The following is an 18049-nucleotide window of genomic DNA, read 5'->3' as shown; positions in this document are numbered from 1 at the left end:
TGACCAAAATGAGGGGTCACTTTGGTATCACTGCGGAAGTGAGGGTAAGGACTCATCTGTGCTTTCTACAAACGCGTTGATGACGTTGGATGTATCCTTTGAGCCTGTGCAATGGATTTTTTTGGTGGAGCGCAGTGTGCACAGAACTGGCCTCACCCTTTAAACCAGAGGTTCGACTGCTGAGGCCTTGACAAGCATGGACGGTGACAGCGAGGTCCTCGGGTCGTAGGTGTGATTAGAGTTTCCTTCTCTGAGATGGTTGACCTTACAGGGTTAGACGAGCACCATCTGCCCGGGTTTGGGATTAGAGTTTTCCTTCTCCTAGGATGGTTGCCATAAGGCTAGAGAGCCCATCCTGCCCTTTGGCGCTCTTGGTCAGACCCTTTGGTTGTGACCTGTCTGGCATGGGAGGCCCTACCGGTGGTTATTATACCACTGCCAGCATAGCTCACAACTTCATTAGGGTACACAAGCCACTCCCCCACACAATCAGAGCATAGCTGGAGGGGAATAGGAGGCCAGAAGATGACAGTTAAGGAGGGAGGAGTCTCTTCCTTAAGGCTATCCCTGATGGAGCTGGGCTTGGCTGATCACTCCCTCTCGGGCTGGAAGATGGAGGAGCCTCTTCCTTCAGGCTAGCCCTGGTGGGGCTGGGTCTGCCTGATCGCTCCCTCTCAGGCAGGAAGATGACAGTTAAGGAGGGAGGAGCCTCTTCCTTCAGGCTATCCCTGGTGGAGCTGGGCTCCCTCTTAGGCCAAGATGACATCAAGGAGATAACACTGTTATGGAGGAGTGGCTGTGTTTTTAAATCATCTCTATGTTTACATCTATCCAAACTTTATTTGGATTTGGCTGGATTACTGTACATTGAACTGATGCTGCAAATGTAAAAAATAATTTCAAATTTGAAAAAGACCATTTATGACTGCGTACGTTACACTTCTATCCTATTTTCCCTCTAATGTGCTCAAGGCAGCATCCATGGTTCACCCCGCTTTATCACACAGCAAACCTGTGAGGTAGATGAGGCTGACAGTCCCAAAATCACCCATTTGGTTCCATGGTTTTTTGGAGACTTGAATCTGGATCTTCCAAATCCCAGCCCAACGGTCTATCCAGGACTGGACAACCTGTGGCCTTCCAGATGCTTATGAACTACTATTTCTATCATATCTCACCTCTGGTCAAGCTGGCAAGGGCTGATGGTAAAGGTATTATGGTCCAGGAACATCTGGAGAAACACAGGTCCGTTTGCCTTGCTCAAACCATTGCACCACTGGCTTTTGTGTCAAGGTGCATAGATAAGCAGAGCAGGAGAGAGCACAACTCCTATGACATTGCCACATGGACTTTTGTCTATATTCACTTGTGTTAATAGATGTACCTCTGCATGCTTCTCTCACATAAATACATCCGTATCTAAAGAAGTAGACTGAGGTCTAGGAAAGCTCCTGCTGCCAACTTTTTCCTTTCAGTGAATCTCAAAGGTGCTACAAGATCTCTCTACATATTGATTCTACAGACTAACATGGCTATATCTTTACATTTGTACATTTGGTTATGTCTCCTCTCCTAAATGTGGGAACTGATGGAGCTGAGTTGCTGACAGAAGAAATCTTTATGCATGAATGCGTGAACTGAATCTTATACATGGCTGTGTGGTGTATATGGTGCAATATAGTTTGGATACCACTGAACGGTAGGATTTCTGCTATACCCACCCTTCCTACTTCTGGGTGCATCCATGGCCGCTTTTTCTTCTAAACTATAAAGAGGTGAGCCATGAAAGAGGGCTCTGCTCCTCCTGACTTTTGGCTGAAGCTAGGCAGACATCTCTGAGGAGTTGTTAATCCTCCTGCTTTCATCAAGGGATGCCTCGGCTGGTCAGCTGGCCAGGGTTTCTGCTGTGCTGGCATTTTTAAAATGATAAACGTAGGGAGAGAATAGCGCCCCTGAGAGAGGCCACATCCGCAAGGCCCGGTGCCTCCTATGCAAGGATGTGCTTACATGGGCTAATGCCAATGCCACGTCTGCCAGCCAGTGCTGAGGGACATATGTGCTTGGTTACCGGGCCCCATTTCTCCTGCGATGAATAAAACCCGTTTCCTCCAACCGCTCCCAGTGGGGGAGGATGTGAAGATGGACAGAGAGCAAATGGCCGAGGGTGAAATGCCAAGGTGGTGCATGTTGTGTCTCAACAGAACCACCCTCAGCCGATGAGCCAGAAATAGCTAAGAGGGCTGCGGTGAGATCCATCCCATACGTGGACAAGTTTACTGGAGTAATTGCACCCCACTTTCCATCTAAGGTTGAAAAGGAAGTCTCCCAGGAGAAGGGTGCAAGAAGATATGGAAGGGAACTCCACCTGAAATATTGTGTCCAGTTCTGGGCACCACAATTCAAAAAGGACATTGAGAAACTGGAGCCATGTGTCCAAAGGAGGGCAACTAAAATGGTGAAGGGTCTGGAAACCATGAAGCCCTATGAGGAACGCCTTAGGGAGCTGGGGATGTTTAGCCTGGAGAAGAGAAGGTTAAGAGGTGATATGATAGCTCTGTTTAAATATTTGAAGGGATGTCATATTGAAGAGGGAGCAAGCTTGTTTTCTGCTGCTCCAGAGACTAGGACCCAGAGCAATGGATGCAAGCTTCAGGAAAAGAGATTCCAGCTCAACATTAGGAGGAACTTCCTGAGAGTAAGGGCAGTTCGACAGTGGAACACACTCCCTTGGAGTGTAGTGGAGTCTCCTTCCTTAGAGGTCTTTAAGCGGAGGCTGGATGGCCATCTGTCAGGGATGCTTTGATTGAGATTTCCTGCATGGCAGAATGGGGTTGGACTGGATGGCCTTTGCAGTCCCTTCCAACTCTATTATTCTATGATTATATATTGCAAGACAGAGGAAGGCCTGCCCTTGATGTCCACCGCTGAGCTTTCACATACAGCAACTGTTGGGGAAACCTGTGTTCCTCTGCAGTCCTTTATCATTGTCCGTGTCGAGTCCAAATGAGCAGGAAAGCCAAAGGTGTGCCAAGATAGGAGCTGAAAATCTGTGCCAGGCTGGGGAGTTTCTTTGAAGGCAAACATTCTGAGGAAGCCAAAGAAGGCTTTATAGGACTAATGTATTTTCCAGGAAAATTCTGCATTTCCAGGGTTAATAGCAGCACATGGCTTCTTTAAGTGGCTCCCAAGACTACATGTGGAAGGGATTGACTTATGACTACTAGACTACTAGACCATTCAAGTTGAACATGAGTGAACAGTGTGATGCGGCAGCTAAAAAGGTCAATGTGATTCTAGGCTGCATCGATAGAGGTATAGTGTCTAGATTGAGGGAAGTAATAGTGCCACTCTATTCTGCTCTGGTCAGGCCTCACCTGGAATAATATTGTGTCCAGTTCTGGGCACCACAATTCAAAAAGGCTGTGGAGGAACTGGAGCCATGTGTCCAGAGAAAGGCAACCAAAATGGTGAAGGGTTTGGAAACCATGCCCTATGGACTTAGTGCTATGGTCTTGTAGTTCCTGCAGCCTTTTGGGTCTCCTTTTTTTGTGGATAGGTATGTATAGCGATCACTTCCAATCTGATGGCCTTTGCTTTGTTTTCTGTATTTTAGCTAACACTTGAGTTTATTCTGGCTGCATGAATTGTAGCAGCTCAGTTGGAATATCTTGTGTTCCTGGTGGTTTATTTTCCCCAGTTGCTCTTATTGCTGCTTCCACCTCGCTTTTGGGAATTTGGGGTTCGACTTCGTATGCGTCTTCATCTGGTGTATCATTCATTTCTTTCATCTCTTCTGTGTATTTTTATTTCCTCTTGATCTTGTAGTTCCTCTTCTGGTCCTAGAGCACTCTGGCCCTTGGTTCAAACTTCCTTTTGAATCCCTGGATCTGGTGGAAGAGGTCTCTCCTTTTTCCACCTTAGTTTGGCTAAAGCGGTCTCAAACTGGATTATTCATCCTGCAGTGTGTTCTGGACCTAAGTCATACTTAGAGCACAGGCAGTTGCAGGTCCAGATCTGCACTGCAGAAACAGTGCAGTTTGACACTGCTTTAACCACTATGGTTCAATGCTATGGAATCATGGGAATGGTAGTTTACTGTGGCCCTAGAGCTCTCTGACAGAGAAGGGGCTCAATGTCTCACTAAACTACAGTTCCCAGCATCCCCTAACATTGAGCCAGGGGGGTTTAAAGCGGTCTCAAACTGGATTATTCCTACAGTGGCTCAATGTCTTACAAAACTACACTTCCCAGAATCCCCTAGCATTGAGCCAGGGGGGTTTAAAGCGGTCTCAAACTGGATTATCCCTACAGTGTGCTTTGGACTTAAGAGAGACCAAAGCTGGGACCCTCACGATCTTTGCCTGCGCTCATCCCTCTAACTTTTCCTATCTCTACGTTCCGCGCCGCTGTCCAATGGCGGCCCTCCATCCTGACGCACGACGTAACTTTAGTCAGTGGTTTGGGCCTTCAGATTTTTTTTCGGACTTCAATTCCCAGAAATCACAGTCAGTGTGCCCATTGTTCAGGAATTCTGGGAGTTGAAGTCTCAAGAAATAAAATGCTCGGGGACCAAAGAGTACTAGCCTAGAGTGTCTCTCTCTCTGTCGCTTCCGGTCCTGAGCCGCCATTTTGTCCCTGCTTGTCCTGAGGAGGGTGACTGCTGCGTCCTTGCTGTCCATTATAGCCATGTCTTCGCCTTGGCTGAGGAAGGGGCTGGGGCTCTCTCGCCTGGCCGCCCGAGGCATCGCTTCCAAGGCCCCTCGGGACCCCATAGGCCCCATGGTGAGCCGGGAGAGGGGCTCCAGAGGGGCCGGGAGGGGGAAGCAGGGCCGGGGTCTCCCTCCTTATACCCCTTCCCTGCTGGAAAGGGTCTGGGGGGGGGGGCCTTCCAGCCCTTTTTGACTCATGGGACCCTCATTCGAAACTGTCCTCGGGTTTTCATGTATTTGTTCTATTTTTAGCCCGCCTTTCTCCTAAGTTGGGACCCAAGGCGGCTTACAACGTGTGTATGCGTATATATATATATATGTATGCATGTATGTAAATATATGTGTGTGTGTATATATATAATTAATATTATATATATATATATGTATGTATGTAAATATATGTATATATAATTTATATATATATATATATATAATATATAAATATATATTATAATATATAATATACAAATAATATTTAATATATAAATATATATAAATATGTAAATATATGTATATATAATATATATATATATATAAATAAAATATATAAATTATATATTATGTATATTATATATAAATATATATTATAATATAAAATTAAAATTGTATATATATATATAATATTATAATATAATCTATATATAATTAGTATATAATATATAAATATATGTAATATATATTAAAAGAACACTTTAAAAAACAGTTAAAATAATCCACCTAAAACTAAAACATTTTAAAACACACAAATTTAAAATAGACAATGTTTTCTGGGCAAGGTTTCTTCAGAAGGGGTTTGCCATGGCTTTCCTCTGAGGCTGAGAGAGTATGACTTGTCCAAGATCACCCATCGGGTTTCCATAGCCAAGACAGGATTCGAACCCAGGTTTCCAGAGCCCTAGTCCAACACTCAAACCCCACCAGTCCCTGCTCTCAGGTTTGTTGTTGTGTGCCTCCAAGTCGTTTTTGAATTGTGGCCACCTTTCCATGTTTTTTTTCCAGGCAAGATTTCTTCCTCGGGAGTTTGCCATTGCCTTCCTCTGAGGCTGAGAGAGGGTCCCCAGGCAAGGTCTTCTGGGGGATTTCCGTTGCTGAGCCAGGATTCGAACCCTAGATCCAAAACAGACTATCTAAAGATTTCTAAAGAGCAAGAACTGATGTAGTTTGAGGGTTGGACTCTGGAGACCAGGGCCCAAAACACACTGCAGCAATAATGCAGTTTGAGATTGTTTTAACTGCCCTGGCTCAGTGCTAGGGAATCCTGGGGATTGTAGTTTGTTGTGACGCCAGAGCTCTCTGACAGAAGACTCAGTGTCTCACAAAACTACCTTCCCAGGATTCCCTAGCATTGAGACAGGGCAGTTAAAACAGTCTCAAACTGCATTATTGCTGCAGTGTGTCTTGGACTCTGGTCTCCAGAGCCGTAGTCAAACTACACCAATTCTTGCTCTTTGTTGTGTGCCTCCAAGTTAGTTATGACTTGTGGCCACCTTTTCATGGGTGAAGCTTTCTTCAGAGGTGGTTTGCCATTGCCCTCCTCTGAGGCTGAGAGAGTGTGACTTATCCAAGTGGGTTTCCATGGCTGAGCAGGGATTCGAACCCTGGTCTCCAGAGTCATAGTCCAACACTCAAACCACATCGGGGGGGGGGGGGGACAACAACAATCCCCACTCTCACGTTTGTTGTTGTGTGCCTCCAAGTCATTTTTGACTTATGGCAACCCTTTTATAGGGCTTTCTTGCCAGGTTTTTTTTTCCAGAGGGGGGCTTGCCATTTGGGGAGGTCAGGTTTTACCATGCGCTACAGTTTGGCTCACCTTTACCACTGAATCTCAGGGCTCAGCATTTCTGCCTTATCTTGTCCTCTTTGTACAGGAGACTGTCATTGGCTTGACCACCTTCTTCTTGGCGTTTATGGTACCTTCTGGATGGATCCTGGCGAATTTGGAAAGCTACAAAGGAAGACAGTGAGAATGGACCGAGGAGGCCATACTTCAGCCCTGAAGCATCGGCGCAGTCTCACAGATGCATGGCTTCTTCCATTCGTGGGAAGCGTGTTTTCCCATGCGCCGTATGGACTAGCGTCCTGAAGTGCTGCTCCCCAAATCACTGTTGTTCAATGATGGCAGCTTTCAGGAGACCTCTACAAAATCCATTACAATAAATTGTATCACAGAACCATACTTCGGTGGCATGTGTTTTTATTTCATTGAACTGTTGGCAGGACACTTGGAATCGGTATACTGAAAACCCCAAGGCTTGTAGTACAAAGGTGCGTGTGTTTGTAGCTGCAATAGGTGAGGCTGAGACAAAAGGCCAGCTGTTGGTTTCAGACATTCAGTTCAAAATGGAAGCCAGCTGTTTCTGGTGCAGTGCTCTTTTATCAGCTCTGCAGGTGTGGAGAGCCTGCAAAGCTCAATGTGGCTGGATTCGAATTCTGCTTAGCCCCAACAAAGGTGGTCAGTTATAAAGGAGGAATGGAATTGCAAACCAGTTGAAGGGCATTAAGGTTGCAAAAAGCTTGCTTAAGACTGAAGATAAAATAATGGCAATGGAGGACAGGTGGGAAAGGGCGAGGATGAGGCGCCTGCCTCAAACCAATGCTCTCTATGTGGTTGCTAGTCTAGATATTTGCTATCTGCTGTTCCAGTTGTGATGAAGTTGTTGTTGTGTGCTTTCGAGTTGTTTCTGACTTGTGATGATCCTATTATGGGGTATCTATTAAGATACAAATATAGACAGTACAAGAATATGGACTGTAGTGTATTTTTATAGATGTATCTGGAACTCTTCTATCGCACCTATCGAATGAAAACTGGTTTTGGTTTGCGATTCCCATGGTTTAAGTTGAGCATTGTGGGCCAAAAACATCTGGAACGTCACAGTAGCCCTTTTTGTGCTTTAAGGACTTGGCAAGTAACTTAAAACAGTTTTACGGGAGAGCTTTGGGCCCTATAAATGTGCTTGGATTCCAGCTCCCATTAACCCTAACCAGACTGGCCAGTTATAATGATGAGGCTGCATCTGCACTGCAGAAAATCCACTTTTAATTGCCACGTCTCAGCGCTGTGGGGTTCTGGGAATTGTAGTTTGTTGTGGCACCGGAGCTCTCTGACAGAGAAGGCTCAATGTCTTACCAAATTATAGATCCCAAATTCTATAGCATGGAGTCGTGACAGTTAAAGTGGGACCAAACTGGATTATTTCAACATTGCAGATGCAGGGCAGGGCAACCATATCTGCAAGGCTGAAGGTTGCCAACCCCCAGATCTAGATCACAATAATATATAATGAACATGAGAAAAGGGGATTGTCAGATAAGCCAATTAAAAGTCAGGCTGAGATCATGTGTCACTGCAGCCTGGCGCTGATTGGCTGGCCAATTAGTACAAATGAGCACAGTATTTTTCCTATAGACTAATTGATCCTTCCTTACAGCTTTGTGGAAGCAGTATAGCTTTTCAAGGTAAGTTTTGGTAGTGGCTTGTGTTGAATATTGTTATTACAATTGATTATCTGTACTGACTGTTATTTTATTCTGCAGTTTAATGATAATAATAGGATTTATTTATATGTTTGTGTGTGTGGCTTTTGTACTTTATGACTGTATATATTATTTTTTGTAATAAATACTGTATTATATATATAATAATTCATTACTGTATTTTAGTATTTCATAGTCTTGTAATAGTTGCATCTTATTCTGTTTGCAATGCACCTTGTCCATGGATGGCGCTACACAAACCAATGATAATAATACAAATTGCAATTATAATTTATTATGATTATTATTTATTTGTAATTCCAATTTGTATCATTGCTGTTTATTTGCATGTACATGGTGCTTCCCAAACAGTATCAAACATGATAATTTGTATTATTATCATGTATTTGTACCATGCCATCCATGCGCAGAGTGCTTTACAAACAGGATAAAACTTAACCATTTCAATACTATAAAATACTATACTATAAAAAACTAAAATGCAATACAGCAACAACAGTAATAGTAATTGCCTTCCCTTCCAATTCTTTTTCTAGCTTCTATTAGATGAAAATATAGTCTTTTGTTTCTCCAAAGGCTACTTTCTTTGCAACTACTTTTTAATGCATGTCTGTGGTTTAATTAATATGGATTCTCTTTATTGAGCAAGTTATATAAAAACTAAGAAAGGTCCAGCTGATTCATATTTAAAAAACAATACTGTAGGGCTTCTTCTTTCCTTTTGCTAAGAAAATCTGTGGCCACATTTGCAGAAATAATCCAATTTGACACCACTTTAACTGCCATGGCTCAATGCTATGGAGTTCTGGGATTCTCAGAGGATGGCAATGGCAAACCTCTGAAGAAATTGGCCAAGGAAACCCCAGTATGGCTTCGCCTGAGGGTCTCCTTAAGTTGGAAACAACTTGAAGGCATAGTTTGTTGTTGGTTTGGGGGGCTATGTGTCCATGTCCTAGAAGAGTTTCTTCCTGATCTGTGGCTGGTATCTTCAGAGAATGCTGGCATGGAAGTATATATACTCATTCTCTTCCATGCCAACATTCTCTGATGATGCCAAAGCCACAAATGCTGGAGAAACGTCAGGAAGAAACTCTTCTAGAACATGGCCACGGAGCCCGAAAAACCCACAAAAAACTATGGATGCCGGCCATGAAAGCCTCCGACTTCACAAACTTGAAGGCACACAACAACAGCAGCAGCAGCAGCGACAACAATGTCTATTGGGTCCACTGTGGTTTCTTCTAGATTTCACTACTACTGGCGGTTCTCCATATACTTGAATCGGAAATGCTTCTTAGTGCTTGATCTCACACAACTGGGATCTTTCTGTGGATGAATTAAACTTTGGGAAAGTGTGTTGTGTTTTTTAATTTAACACCAGATGGCACTCATACGTTGCTCTTGCGATGCTCTGGTTAAAGGCACATCAACCTTGCTGAGTGCATAACAGTTTATTAATGTTCTGTTGCATCTTATGTCTTTGTAGCCTCCCACAGTCCCAGTTTACCAGGAACATTCCCAGTTAATCCTTTATAATCTTGCTTTTTCAGCTGCTTTGAAAAGGCCCCAGTCTTTCTCTCCTCCTACATCCTCCCTTTGCCCTTGGCTTACTTGGTTTGCTGCAAACGGAATTCAAAGTGGGAAAGGCAGGCTTGTCCAGATGGTTTTTGAGCTATAGATTTTAAATGTGGGTTGTTTTAATATGTGCATATCTCATTTGCCCTTTTAAACCGGTGTGTAATTGAACTGATGTGGTTTGTCTGTTTATTGTTGTTGTTCCTCTCCTCATTCCGTGGAGAGAGCCAGGTAAGAATTTTTATTATTATTATTACTACTACTACTACTATTACTATTACTATTAATGTCAAGATGTTGTGGTTGTCCTCAGTTTGGATGTTATGGAAGAATATTCATCCTTTCCCTGGTGTTGAGTTAATTGAGGACAACCTACTACTACTACTACTACTGCTGCTGCTACTAAATATAAAAAGTAGTTTATCCTCAGTTAACTCAGCACCATGGAAAGGAAAGGATTCCTGCCTGAATGACTACCCTTCCTTGCCATCCAAACCATGTACAACAACCACAACATCTTGACAAAATGCAGGCAGGTCTATGACTAACATTGGCCCCATACAGACAGGCCAAAATAAAGCTGCTTCGGGTCATTTTGGAGGTACGCTGTTTAAATGATGCATGCGTCCTAAGAGGCCAGAAGCTGCACCAAAGCTGCGCTCCTGTCTTTAGGACAGGAGCATGGTTTTGGCATGGCTTCTGGCCTCTTAGGGCACATGCATCATTGAAACTGCCTACTTCCAAAGTGACCCGAAGCAGCTTTATTTTGGCTTGTCTGTATGGGGCCCTAGACACCTTTTTTCTTTCTTTCTCCTTTATGATTTTTAATACTTTTTGCTTGATGAAGAAGCCAGTGGCGCTTCCAAAGTTTGCAACATGTATATTGTGCACTTTGGTTGGCCCAATAAAGGTATCCCTGTTTTAGTGGATTTTGGATATTGGTAACCATGGCATTTATTCAATGGGCTTCTTTGCCATGTCCACAATGGAAAACATTTTTGAACTCCTGGACAGAAGGTTTAAATGTAGGAAATGTCTTGGAAAAGGAGGACATCATCGTGAACCTATGCTCTATCTCCATGCTTTTTTTGTCCCAAAGGCCAAATAGCCAGTTGCATGTAACAAGAAGTTAAGTACAGTGTTGTTTCTCTGTTGTCTAGCATCCTTCTTCTTTGGGCAGTAAACCTTTTTGTCTTTCCAGCAACGCAGATTGGAGGCAAGCAGTCCTAATACAGAGACCAAGATGGCAAGTCATCCTGAGGAGCAAAGTGTACTGGCTCGGCCACCTCCTGTTACAAATGGTTTACCACAGGTAAGTCCTTTCCCCTTCTGCTGAATAGCATGAAGTAGTGGTGAGTTCCCCAGAATAACCTGCTCCTTCATGTTGCTTGAGATTTTTAAGAAGGGTCTTGTGGATACCTCTTGGCAGTGATGTATTCAGGTCTTTTAGTCCAAGTCTTGAGTCAAGTCTTAAATCCAGTCTCAAGTCTAGTCTCATGTCCTTGTAAGATACTTCAGAGTTGAGTTTCAAGTCTGGGAGCCAACTTTTAGGAAAAAACGGAGACATGGTGCATTTTTCAGGTGGAACAGCAAGTGTGTTGTTAGGCTTGAGTTGAGGTCTGTTGGGCATCTTATCCCTACTGCACATCAGAGAAGACTTATACAGCTTTTGAAAAGCTTTATGAGGATCCTTTCGCTTCATAGAATTGTAGAGTTGGAAGGGATCCCAAGGGCCATCCAGTCCAACTCCATTCTGCTATGCAGGAACTCTCAATCAAAGCATCCTCGACAGATAGTCATCCAGCCTGTGTTTAAAGACCTCCAAGGAGGGAAACTCCATCATTCTCCGAGGGCATGTCTTCCACTGTCGAACAGCCCTTTCTGTCAGGAAGTTCTTCCTAATGTTGAGCTGGTATCTCTTTTGCTGGAGCTTGCATCCATTGTTCCGGGTCCTGTTCTATGGAGCAGCAGAAAACAAGCTTGCTCCCTCCTCAATATGACATCCTTTCAAATACTTAAACAGGGCTTTGATATCACCTCTTAACCTTCTCTTCTCCAGGCTAAACATCCACAGCTCCCCAAGTCGTTCCTCATAGGGCTTTATGGTTTCCAGACCAAAATGTGTAGCGCCATTTTAGTTGCCCTCCTTTGGACACCATTTTTCAAGCCCGTTGCCTAACGTATTTGCTGTTCCTTCAAAGAAATGCACCCCGCACTTTGGCGATGGGTCCTGCCTGCTGCTTGACATGAATGGTACCAGCAAATCAGTTATTAACAATAGACAAGTCAAGACACATGTGCCCGAGTATCATTTTTTACCATGTCATCTCCAAGTCAAGTCAACCTGAGTCTGACTTAAGTCTGAGTCAGTTGACTCTAGTCTAGTCTAAGTCACTGGGAAGGAAAGCAAGTGACTAAACCGTAGCTCCTAATTCTTTTTCACTGTGTTTTCTTTTTCACAAGGATGCAACTTTGGGCACCGCTGCCACCCATCATGGTGCCAGCGCTGGCATTCGCAACGTCCTGGAGAGTCGTAGAGTCCTCCGAACACCCCTGCGAAGCCAGCAAGAGAAGGGGACCATAGAGGACAGGCTGAAGGTATACTGCTACCTGCCCAAGAGGCGGGAGCCCCATGGATTCTATTTGTCTCGCTCGATTCCTTCCAAAGTGGATTGTTTCTGGAAGAAGAGACCCACGGAGGCCAGCCAGGACTGACCCTTCTGCTCCTCTGACAAATTTCCAAAGGTATGGATGTTTGCTTTGATTTATTTCATGTACACCTTGCTTTCTAAGAGGTACAGTGGGCCCTTGTTATAAACCTGGGTTTGGTTTCAAGACCCCCATGGATACCAGAATCCATGGATGCTCAAGTCCCATTAAATACAATGGCATAGTAAAATGGTGTCCCTGATATAAAACAGCAAAACCAAGGTCTGCTTTTTGGAATTTGTATTTTTAAAAATATTTTCAAACCGTGGATATTTGAATCCATGGATTTAAAAAATCAGTGGATACAGAGGGCTGACTGTACTCAAATTGACAATGAAATCCCGATTACAGCCTCTTAATTAAAAGATGTCTTTAAAACAAATAAATCACTTTATAAAAAGCAACTGTAGACACATAGTCCGCACCAAGCAGGGTGACCAGATATCCTCCTTTTCCCAGACTTGTCCTACATTTCAGTCTTCTATCCAAGAGGACAGAAAATGTCCCCCATTTGGAGCATGGCTAAGGAGCATGAATTTACATTGGTGTTTTTAGCTTTTATATTGTAATGTACCACATTTGTCTTGAATGTCCTGCATTTTACAGTTCCTTGTCCTCCTTTGCGGTTATGGCATCTGGTCAGTCCAAACCAGTTCAAGCGCCTTTAATGACTGGCTAACTTGCTCACCAAAGTTTTGCTTGAATAAAAACGCTTTCCCTGGCTGACAGAAGCCTCCCCCAGGAATCATAGAGTTGGAAGAGACCCCAGGGGCCATCCAGTCCAACCCCATTCTGCCATGCAGGAACTCTCAATCAAAGCATCCTCATTGACAGATGGCCATCCAGCCTCTGTTTAAAGACTTCCAAGGAGGGAGACTCCACCACTCTTCGAGGAAGGAGTGTGTTCCACTGTGGAACAACCCTTACTGTCAGGAAGTTCCTTTTAATGTTGAGCTGGAATCTCTTTTCCTGAAGCTTACATCCATTGCTCTGCGTTCTAGTCTCTGGAGCAGCAGAAAACAAGCTTGCTCCCTCCTCAATATGACATTCCTTCAAGTATTTAAACAGGGCTGTCATATCACTCCTTAACCTTCTCTTCTCCAGGCTAAACATCTCCAGTTCCTTAAGTCGTTTCTCATAGGGCTTCATGGTTTCCAGACCCTTTACAATTTTAGTCGCTCTCCTTTGGACATATGGCTCCAGTTTCTCAATGTGTTTTTTGAATACTGGACACAGGATTATTCCAGGTGAAGCCTGACCAAAGCAGAATAGAGTGGCACTATTACTTCCCTTGATCTAGACACTATACTTCAATTGATGCCCCCTAAAATCGCCTGGCCTTGTTAGCTGCCACATCACACTGTTGACTCATGTTCAACTTGTGGTCTACTGGACTCCTAGATCCCTTTCACACTTACTTTCTTTCAGCCAGGTGTCCCCCATCATCCTATATCTATGCATTTTGTTTTTCTGCCCTCACTGCAGTACCTTAAATTTCTCTGTGATATTCATTTTGTAACTTTGGCCCAGTTTTCTAGTCTATTCAGGTCATTTTGAATTTTGATCCTGTCCTCTGGAGTATTAGCTGCTACTCCTAATTTGGTGTCATCTGCAAATTTGATAAGTATGCCCCCATTTTTGTCATCCACATCATTGATAAAGATGTTGAATAGCACTGGCCCCAGGACAGAGCCTCACAGGACACCCCACTGGTCACTTCTCTCCAGGATGAAAAGGAGCCATGCTGATATATAGAAAACAGCAGACCCTTTCCAATATGGTACCTAAAATACTAAGTAATAAATGACTTACAGTCCCATCTACTGGGAAGCACTTTGCTGCCACCAGTTCCACAATATTTAACTACTTTGTTACTGTTGATCAATGGTGTATTAATCGTTATATTGAATTGTTTGTTGTTTTAGCTGCCCATCTAGAGGAAATCCGTCTCCTCCCATGGGATTACAGTTGGCCCTTTGCATTTGCGGCTTTGACTTCTGCGGATTTGATTCTTCATGGACTTAGTTAGTGTTTCCGTCTAGGAATTTCTAGGTCCTCCGGTGCAACTCTGTGGTCAACGTGTGCCAGAAGTCACGCTGGAGGACCTAGAGATTCCTAGACAGAACACTTCCCTGGGCATTTGTACATCCTCCAGTGCAATTCTGTGGTCAACATCTGGCAGGTGTTGACCATAGAGTTGCGCTGGAGGACTTCTGGGGGTCTTTTACCCCTACTTCCAACGAATGTGGAGGGACCACTGTATTACATTTGTCCTTTTGCTACAAGGCAAGTCACTCTCTCTCAGCCTCAGGGGATGGCAATGGTAAACCCTCTTTGAAGAAACCTGCCAAGAAAAACCCATGATAGGTTTGCCTTAGGGTCACCGTATGTCGGGAAAACTTTTGCTACAATACTAAAATGACAACATTTTAAAAAACCCTTTGGAGTGATCTAATACAAGTCAACAACCTATTTGATCTTAATAATAGTGCTTACACGCTGTTTCTGTGTATTTGTCATTGTTGCTTCTCACATTATGTAAGTTGCTAGAGACCAGTAGTCAACAAACAATTTGTATACAAAATGACGGTGGCGGGACGAGGAAAATTTGTAAGCTTGACAATCTGCATAAATGTTTGCTAATGACATATAACTCTGCGTTAGTCTTGTGCGACCCCCGGTTAATATGACATTTTCTTTTAGCAGAGCTTTGAGTTAGCTGTGAATAAGCAAATTAATGAGTGCTAACGATGGCGCCGATCTGTCACAAAACCAATTAACGCAGATCCTAATGTTGTTAAAATTATTTCTGGTGGGGGGGAATGAGCTCCTTGTCTCTTTCCCCGGAGCAAAATGGGGCCTTTATCCTCCTGCAAAATGGCAGCTATTGAGCGGACGTGTAGATTGCCCACAGACTCGGATGTTGTGGGTCAGGTTATTGGAAAGGGTGAATGGCAGTGATGAATTGTAATTGACTTTGCCAATTTTTTAATGAAGTAACACCAGTAAATCAAAAGGGCAAGCGACAGATGATGAATACCGGAAAGAGCCATTCGTCTGGCCGCCAGGCAACCCAGCACCGATATGCTGTGACCTGAGGGCCACCTTTTTTAATTTGCATACCTTGAGGTATGTCTGTAATAATACATTGTAGACCAATTAAGCAGAGGGTCTCAAAGGTGCGGCTACAGCCTTTTGTGGAGAAGTAGTGTGGTATAATAGATGAAACACAGAATAGAAACGTATGGCCTTTGAGGTGCTGCAAGACTGCACCTCCCATTATCCCTCTCCACTGGCTGTCAGAGATGGATGCTGTAATCCCATAACCTCTCTATGGCCAGATGTTCCATCGCTGGACTTAAATAGGGAAGCGCTGGAGTCAGGCATGGAGCTCACTAGGTGATCTTGGTGGTCATCCTTTATATAGCTTACTCTACATTGTAGGTAGGTAGAGTTCAAAGATATAGCTGTGATCTCAAGGGCCATCCAGTCCAACCCCTTTATTCTGCCATGCAGGAACTCTCCATCAAAGCATCCCCATTGACAGATGGCCATCCAGCCTCTGTTTAAAGACCTCCAAGGAGGGAGACTCCACCATTTTCTGAGGGAGTGTGTTCCATTGTCAATCCCTACCTTGTAGGGGTGTTGTGAGGGTAAAATAAAGGGAAAGGCTGAGTGTCACCAGAATGCCTTGTGTTTTTTTTAAAGACAGAAGTAGTAATTAGGTTTATATTCCTAAATCTAGGTTGGCCTTTAGCAAAACTAAGGCGAGTCAGGCTTCTTCATCAGGCAAAGGTGTTAAGAAATATACAGGAGACAAAAGTTATAGAATGGTGATGTTCTCAAGGTGTTGTTGGTGTATTGTTCTCTGAAGGGATATCTATGCAAGCAAGACCCTCTCGAATGCTTTTTGGCCAGGGCCATATGGCCAGAAGGAGGACAGACCTGCTTACAAAGAACAACTTACCAACACCTTGATAAAATGCAAGCCTTTGACAGTTTGCGTCATGCATTTTGTGCCTTTTGGTTGGCATGATAAAGTTATCATTGTGGATTTGGGACGTTACTGTACAACATTACCATAGTTTGTTGGGTTCTTATGAGTTACCTTTGGGGTGGACTTTAAAGCACTCCAGAGGTATTTATGCATTTCTCAAGTTTTAGGCCATTTTCTCAAAGCCACCTACCCTCCCCATAACAAAAGGTTATGAGCCACACTCAAACTACTTTCACAGCAGAGTAACAACTAGCGGTAACAAACTACAGTATAACAAGGAAAAGGAACAAAGTACAATTGTCTCTTCATATTGTCTAGGGTTCAGGGCACCAGACCCCCATGAATATGGGAAAACAGCAAACAACAAAATCATCATGTTTTATCTGGGAGGGCCCCTCTCTAGGAATCTCTAGGTCCTCCAGCGCAACTCTGTGGTCAACGTCCGACAGACACTGGCCATAGAAACTGCACTGGAGGAGCTACAAAGGCCTAGTGGAGTGTCCTCTCTAGGAATCTCTAGGTCTTTCAGTGCTACCTTTAGTTTAAGTTGACCATAGAGTTGCACTGGAGGACCCAGATATTCCTAGAGAGAACACATGAATCAAATCCGTGAATAATCAAATTCGCAAAAATCGAAGCAGCAAATATGGAGGAATGAGTGTGCTTTTAAAAACCACATCTTTTCTACCTCTGGGTGGATGGGCACATGTGCCCATGCGCATTGGACGGGGTCTCTTTCTAAACTTGCCATCTGCTTCGCTTGTAGCTCTGCACTGTGAAGTGGCCCACCGCACCTTTCTCTTTCCCGAAGCAAGCGTCCACGATAATGATGGTTTTATCGGAAGATTGCGCCTTCAGAATTGCCACGTTGAGGAGCATTGGATGGACAGTGCTTCATGCTCAGCAACCAGGTTGTTGTTGTGCCTTTCCTTGTACCCACCTTCTGTATCTTGTTCTTAAAAATAGTTAGATAAATTGTTCCGGTTCCAAAGGTACAAAGAGAGCGGAGCCTTTCTCCTTCTGTTGGAGGGATAGAGATTAATATGAGATTGTATTGTATTGTATGCACTATTCCTCCTTCTGTTTATCTCAAGCTTTAGCAGTTACGTTTGTAATAAAGGATGTGAAATCTATGGAGAGTTTTGTTTAAGCTTCTGTCTCTGTTTCGCCATTGTAAGAGAATAGCTTCTTAAGTCTCCCTGTTCTACTTTTTTTAGGTGTCATATCCAGAGGTAGCTGTGTTCGTCATACAGAAAAGTACAATAACATCCCAAATCCAATAAAACTAAAAATAGTTTTATTGGGCTAACCAAAATGCATAGCATACCCAGTAAAAGTATTGCTGTTTTGTGGATTTGGGATGTATTTATTAGCTGTATATGCCACATTCATTATCAGGGTGATGTACAATGTGAACCTACAATGTCATGACAAGGTTTCCCATGACATTCTTGCAAACAAGTTAGTGAAATGTGGCTAGAGAAGGTAACTGTTACATGGATTTGTAACTGGTTGACCAGCCAAAGCCAAAGGGTGCTCATCAATGGCTCCTTTTCAT

At 43.6% G+C, this 18049-nt stretch overlaps 1 protein-coding gene and 1 long non-coding RNA gene across 2 annotated transcripts in view; both read left to right on the top strand.

The window, feature by feature from the left end:
- The window catches only part of LOC149302037 (uncharacterized), a 38974-nt gene extending 21359 nt beyond the window's left edge, over positions 1–17615 (top strand). The window contains exons 2-4 of the mRNA XM_089482972.1: positions 10987–11097; positions 12249–12530; positions 17258–17615. Coding sequence (XP_089339098.1) covers positions 11029–11097; positions 12249–12500 — 321 coding nt within the window. The 5' untranslated portion in view covers positions 10987–11028 and the 3' untranslated portion in view covers positions 12501–12530; positions 17258–17615. The remainder of the gene's footprint in view (positions 1–10986; positions 11098–12248; positions 12531–17257) is intronic.
- On the top strand, positions 4447–6888 carry LOC149302038 (uncharacterized). The gene is made up of 2 exons (XR_016272112.1): positions 4447–4782; positions 6581–6888. It is a non-coding gene; the product is annotated as an uncharacterized LOC149302038 (long non-coding RNA).
- Positions 17616–18049: the final 434 nt, after the last annotated feature.

The sequence above is a fragment of the Sceloporus occidentalis genome, unplaced genomic scaffold, assembly GCF_023333645.1.
Source record: "Sceloporus occidentalis isolate IW3139 unplaced genomic scaffold, rSceOcc1.0.p SCAF_20, whole genome shotgun sequence".
Taxonomy (NCBI): Eukaryota; Metazoa; Chordata; class Lepidosauria; order Squamata; family Phrynosomatidae; genus Sceloporus; species Sceloporus occidentalis.
This window is presented reverse-complemented; position numbering and strand designations above follow the sequence as displayed.